The following is a 12,792-nucleotide window of genomic DNA, read 5'->3' on the forward strand; positions in this document are numbered from 1 at the left end:
TCGCTCCAGATGGATGCATCCTATACGTAAAAATGTATGTACATCTATAGATATATAGGCTAAAACTTGATTGCGAACGATGCGATGGCGGGGGAGATCGATGCGGCGGACTGCGCGCGCAGACATTCAGATTTGATGATTAATAAACGCGGTATTACAGTCGTCGTCCAGTGCAGCAGAGCGTATTAGTGAATGCACGCCTAAATCATCAAGTTTCGTAACCTAATACAGGCTGCTGGCCTACCATTAGGGAGATGCCGCGCGGCTCTTATAATTCGGTTGCAATTAACTTGGGTGCAAACCGACTGGCAGCACTACTACTACTACTACTATATGAACTTTGCCCCATTCCTTTTGCCACCATAAGCAAGTCCGTTGACGTGTGATGCAGTCAGTCACGAAAGTCGCCCAACGGTCGCCAGCTCGCCACCCGTGCGTATAGGTTAGACCAGAATATAACCGTGGGCTGAACTGTGTATTTTTTTTTGTTGTGTGTGAAAGGAGTGAAGAGACAGTGGGACGGTTTATTAAAGAGAAAGATGATGCTGTGAGTTGTCATTCGTATTCCTGAGAATTTCTCGGTCGAGCGATTCAGTGGGAATCATAACTTTGAATTCATAATAATGCAGCGCAACTTATTGCACTTTGCATCTGTGCTATACACAGTCTGTTTCTACATATATCATAAGCAACACGGGAGATGGCCTACATTATTAGTTGCGTGCGTATATATTTATAGAGCAGTCTACATAGCCAGGATGATCAAAGGAAACTTTGCGGTCGTTATGGTATACCATTTCTTTGTTTGCGAACTCTTCCGGCTTCCCTCTGCCTCCCAACAAAAAATATCAAAGACAAAATGTAGACTATATAAAAAGTAATGCAGTACGTTCTGTCTTTTGGCATGTCGTTGGAAAGAATATAAACATAAAATATTATGACTAATCAAATGTCTGTTTGTATTGTTTATCCGCAGGTTTCCTCAACATCGGTCGCTGGCCGAAGGGCAAACCTCGTTTGGCCAACTTTGGATTAATGGATCAAGTTGCCGGTATTTATAATTTATATCTAAACTTTAATTTCATTTGCGCCCACACAATCCCCGCAAAAAAAAGTGTATAGTAAACTCTCGGCTCTGTTTTTTTTTCCTGTTTTTGTGTAGAGTATTAATCTAATTAAAAGGGCTTTACCTAGTGTAGCGTGTTAATTATTTCTCTCTCTCTTTCTCTCTGACGAGCTAATAGCCATGTTTAGACGGTTAATTTCGATGCTGATTACAGTTCTTTTGTTTTCTTTTTTTCTTTTCTCTTTTATTTTCATCTTCAATTTTCACGGCGAAGCTTTGCACTGGATTCAAGAAAACATTCAAGAATTCGGCGGAGATCCGTCTCGGGTAACGCTGGTCGGATTCGGAGCCGGTGCAGCCTGTGTTCATTTCCTGATGACGTCACCTGCCGTCGTCAACGGTAACAAGTGTTTCATTATCTCTACCTATTCGACTAACGTACGTCATCGAAAAAAAAAAGAATGCTGGAAATCCCTTTGATGATTTCCTGGTCGGTTTTTTTTTGTTCTTAAAAATTCTCATTTCGAGAAATCGCCGTCAGGGCGAACTTGTCTGAATTCCAATTTCTCACGTCTTTTGTCTGAGTTAAAAGAGGGAAGAAAGGAAATAAGAAAATGAAACGAGGAGGACGAGGATGAAGAAGAGGAAAGAGAGCCGGTGAAGATAAAGAAACGTCATTTTCTAGTTCGGCTTCAGCTAGCTGAGGATGCCAGCCGCTTATTTCTTTGATTTTCTTCGCCACGCGTTCGTAATTGGTTTCTCTTTTTCTTTTTTTTTTAAAGCCCTGCAGACCTAGGGCACTATCGTGTAGACACTAGTTCTTTGCACAGGGTCCGCTTATTCCGCCCTGCTCGCTTGATTTCCTCTCGGCTCTCATTACTTGAGCGGAAAGTGATAGATAGATATAGACAGAGAGGGTCGCCGAGGCCAAAGAGTGGTAGCGGCTTTGGTGGTGGTGAGACTTTATACAACAAGCGAAAACCAGCAGCAGCAGCAGCAGATAGAGGGGACAACCCGTTTCTTTTCTTCGCTTCCCCCTTTTTCTTCCCATTTCAATCAAAGGCCACGCCTGTCAGTCTCTGCTGATGCCACACAGGCGACGAACGGAGAAAAGAAAAGCGAATCTATTCTATTCTCCATCATAGATCCCCCGTCTCTCTCTCTCTTCACAGTTCGTATAAGAGCGATGACGCTTCGTCGACACTCTTCAAAGAGGAAATCTGATTGTCTCGTCGTCCCATACACACCCCTTTATTCCATCTGGTGTCGCGCCTATTTGAATCGGTGAAGGGCGCAGATCTATCTCAGTTGACTTGAGGCTTAATTGCCGCCCGCTTGAAAAACCTGATTATTTGAAAAATGCCACACGCCGCCGTGACGCTCGGACTATTCAAAACATGACGCCAGAGTTTTCGTTTGATTGATTTATGCCGAAACGTAAACCCGCAGCGGCGGCCTTTATTATTCGATTGCGTAACGCCGCTTTTGAAATACGCGCGTCAGTTCATGATTCCTTTATGTAGTTCACAATTCACATAATTCACCAACTCCCCCCAAAAAAAACCGTATTTCAAATGTCAAAGATCATTGCTTTTATGCGGCTCGAGATTTCCCGATAAACGACGTACAAGCGCCCGCTGCTGAATTTCCTTGCCATTCGACTTTTGCGTTTCGCCCAAAGTCTCTGAGAAAATATCGCGCCAGGCTGTTTGTGCTTGTCTAAGCTTTAGCAAGATGGATGTATACCTATACCTTCGTCTTAGTAACTTCCATCTCCTTTTCATCTCTCACCTCGACATCGACGTCTCTTTCGCGTGTTATTTGACACGTCTAGGCTGCCAAACAAATCGTTCTCTCTGCCCTTATTCCAGGAAGAAAAGAAGCCGTTGGTGTTGATACCTCGCGCGATATTTATATTCTTCGCCCCCCCCCCCCCCCCAAAATTTCAGTATGCACATTCCCCGAGCTGTGTGAGCCAGGAGCCAATACGCCAGCTGGTTCAATAAGAGCAAACAGCACATATGTAGAATATCTTGTGGCGGAGATTTGCCAAAGGAGAGAATTCTATTCTATTCCGCGTGTGACTAGCAGCTGTGACCTCTTCTTCTATTTCTACCAGCCTATATGGACTCACTCAGTCTGGCACACACACACACACACAAAAAAAAGAAATAAAAAAAAAATTGTGTTTGTACAAAGTCGGAAAAGAAAAGAACTGGACACTGCTGGTAGAGTATTAGCCGCTGGCCATACAATTCGGATAAAGGGAGGGCTTCTTCAGATCAAATACTCGTTGTATATGGCTATACGATCTAGAAATCGCCTTGTAAGTAACTTTTCTTTTTCCGTCTGATGTCGGGCGACGTCTCGAGCCACTCTCTCCCTTCTACCCCATTGTGAGTATTACAAAGGTCGACAGGGAAATCTCCTTGCCAGGACAAAATTGAATCCAAACTTGCAATAAAAGTGAAAGTGCTACGTTGTGGGTTTGTTTGTTACCTAAAGTCTATACTTCCCTAAGGCTATTGCGGACATAGCCGACAGAAAAACTCGGCGATTTCTTATTCAATCCGGTGCGAAAGAAAAGGTTTCGAAAGAGCGATAGAATCGGCACACATAAATATGCGTTAGTGCCAGAGTCAGCAGAATTATTAGGACCTCCGAAATTTATACTCTTAATTTTTTCCCCCTTGCCCTTGCTATTTTATTCCCCGCGAGCGTTGTTGCCACCCGACAACTGGAATAATTCACTCCGCGTTAAGCTCGTAATGCATTATCATGTTAATTAGATTTGGGATGATCGAGTTGGAAGGGGGGTCATGCAGTCCAGTTTCTCTCAGTCCAAGTCACCTTAATCATAGCCTACAGGGCCAAACAACTTTGGCAAAAAATAACAGCAACAGCTCGAGATATGTATGGTACGTCCCACACAGCATTTCTGCGTATAGTGCCCTTTGATCAGGATTTACATGGGCATGGTGCCGAGAAAGCTGCCCGCGAAGAAGGAACAAACAAAACATAGGATGTCTACATTGTAGGATTGGGTCTAGTCTTCTTCGAAGTGTCTGGAATCGAGGAGTTACTCGAGAGAGTTTTCAGCTAGGACTATACATGCAATCTGGCCGACGGATTTTGTTATATTCTCTTTTATTCAATTCTTGGAATCCGAAAGTGGAAGCTACGGCTGCTGCTAGGGGATTGGGTGGAATTGCTCGCTACTATCTCTATTCCCTTTCAGTCTGGATCAAAAACACCCCTCTGACACAAAAGGAAAAACAACTCGTAAAACTGTGTTGACCGAATTGGCAAAATCGAAACTTTTTTTCTTCTTCTCCCACTTCTTTTCTTGATCTCTTTTTTTCCCCCAAATGCGGGAGTGGAGAGCTTTGGCGAAAAGATATCGATCTATTTTTTTGTTGTCCTTTTTTTTATTCCATTATAAGGCACATGCTACACAATACGAAAGCCCCGCATTTTCTCTTTTTACCTCGGAATTTCTTTACTGCACTCTCTGTCTGGCCCTGCGTATATTGATTGGGTGTAGAGCAGAGCGGCCGCTGTGCCTCGGCCAGCATATTAGGGTCTGGAGCAACATCTTCAACCGAACCGATCCTTTATACTGGTAGCGAAGCAGACAAACCATCAGCCGAGCGCCGCGGCCACACGCTAATAGCCGCAGATCTCTTTATATAGATATAGAAAAGACGGCGAGACAGTGATTGATGCTCGTCTGCGGCTGTTGCGCTTCCACGCTGTGTTACGTAAGCTTAGACTCACCACCACATCCACAGTGAGCTGGATTATGGATTGGGTCTCTCTGTGTGTATGTGTACACAACATGGTCTCTGCTGCTGCTGTGTGTGTGTGGGTGCTGCCTAAAGAAAATCGGATGATGAAGAGCGGCACGTATAGGAAACGCACAGCGGATGGCGAATCGAATGCACTAATTAGCGATCAATCTAGAACTAGTCGGAGCTATATGTATGCCGTCTTCTTTGACATTGCCAGGGATGGACAAATGGATGGCCTGCTGGACAAAATCCCGCCGTCGCTCGATTGAAAGCCCAGATATGGACCTTTTTCTCTCTCTCTCTAAATAGAGTAAAGAATCGGCTTCCCTCCTTTTACGACGTCCCTCTTTTAGAAATGTTCCCCCAAATAGATCCTGGCGTCTCTTGAAGACCCACATAATCCGGCCGTTTGTTGACGCAGCCCCATCGTACCGAGTCGCGGAAATAACAAAGAGCGCGCACGATGAATGAAAGAAGAAGTATAGAAAAAGAAAACAAACATCTTCCCGTGATGTATGGGGTGTTCATTACTACTCTTGGAGGCCAGTTGAAGCACAGCGGCGGCGGCCAAGTTGCGCGCATGTGATTTAGACGACTCGGATATTTCCTCGCATTTCCCGAGCTGCTACTCGCCTCCCCCCCCCCCTTGACAATCTATACACATTGTCTTGCATAGGTTTTCCATTCTCCAACCGCAGACGAGCTTTGCTTTACTTATTGCGTGACTTTTGGGGTTTTTGGCGAGGCAGGACTGTCTCCTTTTATCTATACTTGTGCACCGCCGCCGCTGCCAGACTCTTGTAAATCCCCGGTAGAGATCAAACGCCCGCAGCCGCCGCCGGCGGCGGCGGTTAGAAAAGTCACGATGAGAGTTAGACGTAGCGGCAGTCGTAATAAATGTATACCCCACTGTGTCCTAATATCCATTTATCGTCTTGGGTCGCTGGCGTAAAAAGGCCTGCAATGTGCATGAGCTGCTGGGGCAGAAACCGCAGTGCTGATACGTTCATTACTAATTCCAACGGCGAAGATGTCTCCCTATTTTCCTCCCCGATTCTTCCCTTATTTTATTTTATTTTTCGTCATAGCCAACTTTTAATAGGATTATCGGCGCCGGGTATAATATAGACGCAGCTTGGAATCTCGGATAGCCTTGCCTCTCTTTAGTTTGGGATGAAAAAGTTGCCCAGCACCAGCTCATCGTCGTAACTTCTTTTCTCTCTCTCTCTCTCTCCCTATTGAATCCATGCAGCACCAGATGGCTGACTGTGTATGGCGTATCCTATAAACTAATGCGAAGAGGCATAGCAAAACTTTTTTTATTTTTATTTTTATTTTTTTTATTCCCGTCGCTCTTCTCTGGCGCGTCTTGATTGTGTCCATCAGTTTCGGGAATTCGGCGAATAGACAATAATAAAAATCCGGCTTACTTTTATATACGCCGGGACTCATTGATTCATTTACTATTTGGATGTTTACAGGTTTGTTTCATCGCGGAATCATGATGTCCGGATCGGCGTTGGCGTCTTGGGCGCTGGTTAACGACGCCAACGATGTGGCACTTCAAGTGGCTCAAGCGGCTGACTGCGTCCATTTGGTCGGTGATCGAAGTGACTCGGAGACGATACTCAATTGTCTGCGCGACGCCCCGTTGGAGCGGATCGAGCAAGCGGCGGCCAAAGTGGGACGGCCGGGATCCTTCCGTCGGTTCCGCACCATATTCGGACCGAGCATCGACGGTGTGGTCATCCGTGGCCAACATTTCGGCACTGGGTCGTCATCGTCGGGAAGTGGAGGTCCGAGAAAGCGGAGCGAAGACGGCCGGCCCACTTACGATTGTCTCTTTGGTGTGTCCGGATTCGAATCGTCTTTCCAACTGTCGGAATCGGCCAGCGAACAAGGACTGGACGGTGTCGAACGGGACCTGCTGCTCCGGTCGTTTGTAGCCGACACCTACCGGTTCCACCAGACCGAGATCTTCCTGACGTTGGTCAACGAGTACACGGACTGGGAGCGGACAGTGCAACATCCCATCAGCATCCGAGAATCGACTGTGGAGGCGCTGAGCGACGGACAGTTTGTGGCGCCGGCCATCCTGTTGGGCGACACGCTCACTTCACCAGATAAAAACAGCTACTTTTACGTCATAGATCCGGCCATTATTCAGGTATCAGACGACGAACTCATTTTCTTCTTCTTTGAATCTTTGCTCAACTGGAACCGAAATTTTTATTTCGCTTTTCCGCTCGAGTTTTTTCCTTCAAATGGAGAGCACTCTAAAAAATGGAGATCAAACTTTTCCATAGAAAATTGGGTAGACGGATAGATAAAAATGTTTTTTTATTGCCAAGTACCTAACGTTTATAACTGCTGCGAAACGTTGTAAAAAAAAAGTAATGCGATAGTATAGAGAAAACGATATGCGACAGGAAATTTCATATGCAACGAGCTTAGGATATGAGCAGAAAAAGAAAACTAGTCCCTTCTCACTTTCTGTGTCTTTTATGTCCAGATCCTTTGGAGATATGGCACATATAAACCCTTTAGATCGAAGCGATAGAGGGAGTCACAAGTGGAACCACATGCGAAATTGAAATCCGCCATGTTCTTTCTTCATTTTTCTCTCTCTCCCTCTCTTCTCCGTATATAAGGGCTAGTTATATAGCTCAGCTCATCTTTATGTATGTCTGTATTATTTTCGCTTTCCAGATAGCGATCCGTGTGTATTGAACCGGATGTAACGGTCCAAGTCATTTTTATCGAATTATCGACCGCCATATCTCCAAGCCGGAAAGGAGGCGAATAGGATCCAACGAAACATACTAAAATACAAAACTTTAAAAAAAAAGATCCATCAGTTGGAGATGCGGTCGGCGTCTTTTATACATGTATATGACGTCGTTTATGACGGCATAAAGCCACTCGACTCGTTCAGGGTTCAACTCTCAATTAGCAAAGTTATTGGCAAAAGTCACGAGCGTGTGCGGGGGCAGAATTTGAATATTGGACAAGAGCGGATGGAGACGGAATGGGCCAAGGCGAACAAACTGATGAAAGATATGGGATGCCGCAAGGGCCAACTGCTTTATTTTAGTTCCACATCCAATGACGGGAGAGTTATCTAGCATATAGGCGACGTCAGCAAAAGGGAAACTTGTCACTTCAATTGCAAGGGAGCCTTTCTTTGCACTGCACCTAGTTGCTGCTGGAGCCTATTCTATACACCCGCCAAAGTAACTGTTTCCTTCCGGATATACATGCAACTTCATAGCTATGCTGCTGAACTGCTGCTGCTGCTATTGTGACGATACGAATAATGAATCGAGGGACCAGGCTGCGCGTACCAACCGGACCGAAGACGTTACACTATACTATCCCCTCTCAACTTTTCGAAGAGAAGGTTTTGCCAAACTTGAAAACGAAGCAGCAGCCAGCCAGCCTCCATACGGTTGTGTCATACTGTCACTGTGTGCCAAAGTCGTCGCGGATGTTTGGCCATCTGCTGTTCCCCTGAGCACGTAGTGTAGTCTCACAAGAATATTGAAATAGTCCCTTCTTCTTTTTGAAAGAAATTTCCATTTTCCTCCTTTTGTCAGTTGGCGTGGGGGTGGAAAAAAATAACGCCAAACGGCGCACAATTTTATTGAACGCCGTAGTGCTATACACGTAGAGAGATAATTGGGCGGTGACACGCATATGCCAACCGTTTTATACCCGCGAATGTCTCCGGCACTTTCCTACAATAACGAAGGGATCGATGCGAATGTTTGAATGTCTGATGTCTCCGCTCACTGTGTCAATAGACACGAAAAAGGTCGGGAGTAAATTTCGTTCGTTATACCTGAACTGGTAGTTTCAGGCTGTACTTAAAGCGACTGAGTGGAGTGCGAATGGGCTGGGGTAGCGTTTACTTTTCCGCATAGGAAAGTGCCTAGATGTCGAGTAGTGTGCGTATAGAGACGTATAACTCCATAAAAGCGCATTGAATTAAAGCTCGCCATTCCAGAGCCAATTTCTCGACAGCATGAAATGACCCGCCGGGTCATTAGTAAGTTATTGCCGCTATATTACCGACCTCCCCGAAAGTGCTGCTTATAGTTCCTTAACTATTCACTCGTTTCTCTTTTCTCGCTCTCGCTTTCTCTCTCTCTCGCACACAGCACAATAACACGAGATCGTAAGTTCATCAGTGTCTATATGCGAGCCCCGCTATAGTCGTTCTTCCATCCAGCAGCTACAAGCTACATAATAAATGGATGGGAATAAACTGATGGCGAAAAAAAAAGAATAACTAAATACGGCGACAAAGAACAGAACTTTTTTTTACAACAGCCGGTCTCTACATAGTAATGTGATATATATATGCTCTGCAATCGATGGTGGAATTATATTCCGCCACTAAAAAGAAAAAGTTCTAATGATAAAAAAAAACCGATCGTGTTTCTTTTCTTTTTTTATTGTCGACGATAAAATTCGTGTAATTTTATTCGATTCCTTATCGGGGTCGCTGTACGCTCTATTTCTCAATTTGAAACACAAAAGTCTATACTATGTCTATAGAGCACTGTAATATAACCCTAATAATTACAACTTACCTTATTGGTGATTCTCGCAGAGACCGCAGGCTGTGCACGGCTTAGAGTTGTCGCTAGTGTTCGGCTCGGCCTTGCTGACGACCAATGGATTAGTTACTTCAGGAGGAAGCTACTCACAGCAGCAGCAGCAGCAACCGTACAACCGTAATTACTCCAGTAAGCAGGATGCTTCCTATTCGGAAGCCATCATGACTCTCTTCGCCAACTTTGCTCGTTCCGGGTAAGTCTTATTGCGCAACTTTTTGTGTTCGATTCTGAGCGGCATAAAGAACAAGGGGAAACGACAAAGGAAGTAGCTAGCAAGGACGAGCCCTGCGAAATAGCGAGTAATATACACAGCACGAGATCGTTTCGGGAAAGGAGAATATCGGAAAGCGTACATACAAAAAACGTTAAGTCTCAGTCGGATATCTTTGTAACGGTAATAACATTTAATAGGCTATGATGTATATAGATGGTCCCACGGTCCGTTGCGTCCATTGTGATTACACGGGATTACACTTCTTGTTGTCATCCATCATTCGCTTCCAAAACGAATCTTTCTCTACCAGTTTCAATCCGGGAGATAGAGTCGGCGATGGGACTCTGTCGCCAGAACGTGTTATCCTCCAACACGGTTTATCCAGCGCAGCAGCAGTGTTGCTCTTCTATAACAATCACCATCACGCGGCGAAAGGACACAAGAATGTATTAAAAGCTTAGATCGTATTACACCGTAAATATATAGTACGTGTACGTATACAGACGTCTACATCTCACGAAAGGATATCTTGTTATATAGGAAAAGAGATTTCTCAGTCGGAAATCGATGGAGACTATTTGCCGACAAAAAGTGATAATCAAATAGACAACGGTGAATCTATTTATTTGGGATGAGACAATTTCATACAGGTTAAAAGTTTCGGATGAAAAATCCGCCAATGCTTTTACATTATAAACTTTCGCTCATGCGCAATTTTGTTGATAAAATGTTGATAAACTAACAATCTGTGATAAGTAGGAGTAGGGTACGTAAATATTTATCTTTTGTAAATTTTTTATTTTCATCTCTTGAGTTATGAACTCGGATGGTTTGCATAAAGCAACTATTTTTCTGCCAGCTAGTGGCTGGTAGAAATGAGTAGAATTCAAGTTTGATCTAAACTATTGTCATTCCGAAATACATACTACTTGACGGCGCTTGACGGATGGAGGGCCGGGTCGAGCTCTAAGTTTTCTGTCGGTAGAATAAAAAATCACACCGTGTGATTGTAAAGTTTGGCTGTGTCGTCAGCGACGACGACGACGGCCGGGGTCGCAAAAGTTTTAGAAGTCAACAGCGCACAAGTGAAAAGCGCTGAGCAAAAATATAAGAAAAAAGAAAACGAATGTCAATGCTGTTTGCGGCTAACGGGGGTTCCCCTTTGATCTATTGAAACTTTTTGTGTTAATTATTGACTTAATAGAAAGCGTGCATCGAATCAATACTAAAATGATATCGATTGATTCTTGGGTCAATGCAATTCATATCTTTTTTCCGTTCGTTTTTTTGTTGTGACGACAGGAATCCAAATGAACCGCAAGATGAGAAACTTCGCTTGTCCAAGGAGCGCAATCGTTTCAAGAGTGTCAATTGGGAGCCGTACGATAAGAAACAGAGAAAATACATGGAAATCGGTGAGTTTATACTTTTCAAAATTTTTCATTTGATTCGTAAATTCTCAACGTTTGATTGAAACCACAGGATCCAAGCCGAAGATGAAAAGTCAATTTCGTGCTCATCGCATGGCCGTCCTCTTGCAATTGCTGCCCGAGTTGCAGCGGACGGGCCAGCACGACGTCCAACAAGGCCACGGAATCCTGACACCCGAAGGGCTTGAAACAGCCGGAACTGGATCCGGCCTGTCGCTGCCGGCATGGATCAACGGGTCATACATTGACGTAACTAAAGAGCGATCAACGCCTTCCGGAACCAAAGAAGTCACTTGCGTCGTCCCGCAGCCTCACACTCCAACTGCTTCTCCGTCAACGTCGAACGCGACCACCACAGTCAACAACGGATCGTCGCCGCAGGGTTCGCAAGCCGGAAACTCCGGTTCGGTCACGGCCATCAGCGATTCCACCGTCTACTCGACGGCTCTGAGCGTGACGATAGGTATAATTAAGCTTCCTATAATCAATTTTGTTTACGTCAACTAATAACCAGATAATGCTAATGAATTTCGATAGCCATTGGTTGCTCACTGCTGATCCTCAACGTGCTGACATTCGCCGGGCTTTACTACCGCCGAGATCGCCGACGACAGCAGCAGCAATTGGCCCAGCATCAAGCCGGTGCCAATATGCAGCGCTCCGTCAGCGACATGTCGCACAGCATGCTGACTTCCGTCAACGGAAGCATCATGCGGAGCCACACTCCCGGTGAAACCGACTGCGAGACCCTTTTCCTGCAGACGCCGCCGTCGTCTTGCAACGGCTCGTCAACGATTTTAAAGTCGGGCGGAGTCGGTGCTGGCGGAGTTGTGGCCAATACCCCGACTGGCAATTCCGGCGGTCCGGGCACCCTGCAGCGCCAGAGGTGCTGCGATTACGTCACCATCACGTCGCCCAACGTGGAGATGAGCGGACCCGTTTCAGACCGATCCCTCCTCGACGTCCGATACGATCTCTCCAGTCCCATCCCACCTGATAAAGATTTCCTCTGAAAACGCATCATTCCAAATTTCACCCATATATTGATGGATGGAAATTTTGTTCGCAAGATTCCTTAAATATATATTACATTGTAATTCATTTAAATGTATATATACTACATACACACAAGCGTATTTTGTATATGCATACTATTACTCCCCCTCTCCTCGTGCCAGTATTCCAACACAAATGTTTTGGGAACGACTCTTTTCAAAATAATTTGATTTCGTGTCGTGTGCGCTTGTTTGACAAGCATTTCTGTGTGCAACACATTCCGTCTGTATTTGGTTTGTATAATCATATAATATCCTTAAAAATCCCCCCCCCCCAAAAAAAAATGGCACCGTATATACGCGCCTACCATACACATATGCATAATACGTGTAACTAACCCCTTATTCTCAACTCAGCCCACATATGCTCCCGTATATTCATTCATTCTCATAAATGACGAGTTTTGATTTTGAAGGATTGTTGCCAAACGTTTTTCTGTGCCCCTTCCCCCCTTTTTAACCAGGCGTGACTATACGGTGCGTACGTGCCAGAGTCGAATGAGCGATGCAAGATCACACGATATGTTATATATGCTGGATTTCTCTGGAATATATACTATAACTTTAAAATACTTGGAGAACCCGAAAGGAATACACTTGCATCACGAACTTGA

General features: G+C 44.9%; 1 protein-coding gene across 2 annotated transcripts in view; it reads left to right on the plus strand.

Annotated features, from left to right (window-relative positions):
• LOC124196545 (neuroligin-4, Y-linked-like) overlaps positions 1–12,792 on the plus strand; it is a 42,263-nt gene extending 29,471 nt beyond the window's left edge. For both annotated transcript variants that reach the window (XM_046591682.1, XM_046591683.1), the window contains exons 5-11: positions 977–1,051; positions 1,341–1,466; positions 6,339–7,024; positions 9,473–9,672; positions 10,996–11,108; positions 11,176–11,586; positions 11,661–12,792. In XM_046591682.1, the coding sequence (XP_046447638.1) occupies positions 977–1,051; positions 1,341–1,466; positions 6,339–7,024; positions 9,473–9,672; positions 10,996–11,108; positions 11,176–11,586; positions 11,661–12,136 (2,087 nt within the window). In that variant the 3' untranslated portion in view covers positions 12,137–12,792. The remainder of the gene's footprint in view (positions 1–976; positions 1,052–1,340; positions 1,467–6,338; positions 7,025–9,472; positions 9,673–10,995; positions 11,109–11,175; positions 11,587–11,660) is intronic.

The sequence above is a fragment of the Daphnia pulex genome, chromosome 6 (genome assembly GCF_021134715.1).
Source record: "Daphnia pulex isolate KAP4 chromosome 6, ASM2113471v1".
NCBI classification, from domain to species: Eukaryota; Metazoa; Arthropoda; class Branchiopoda; order Diplostraca; family Daphniidae; genus Daphnia; species Daphnia pulex.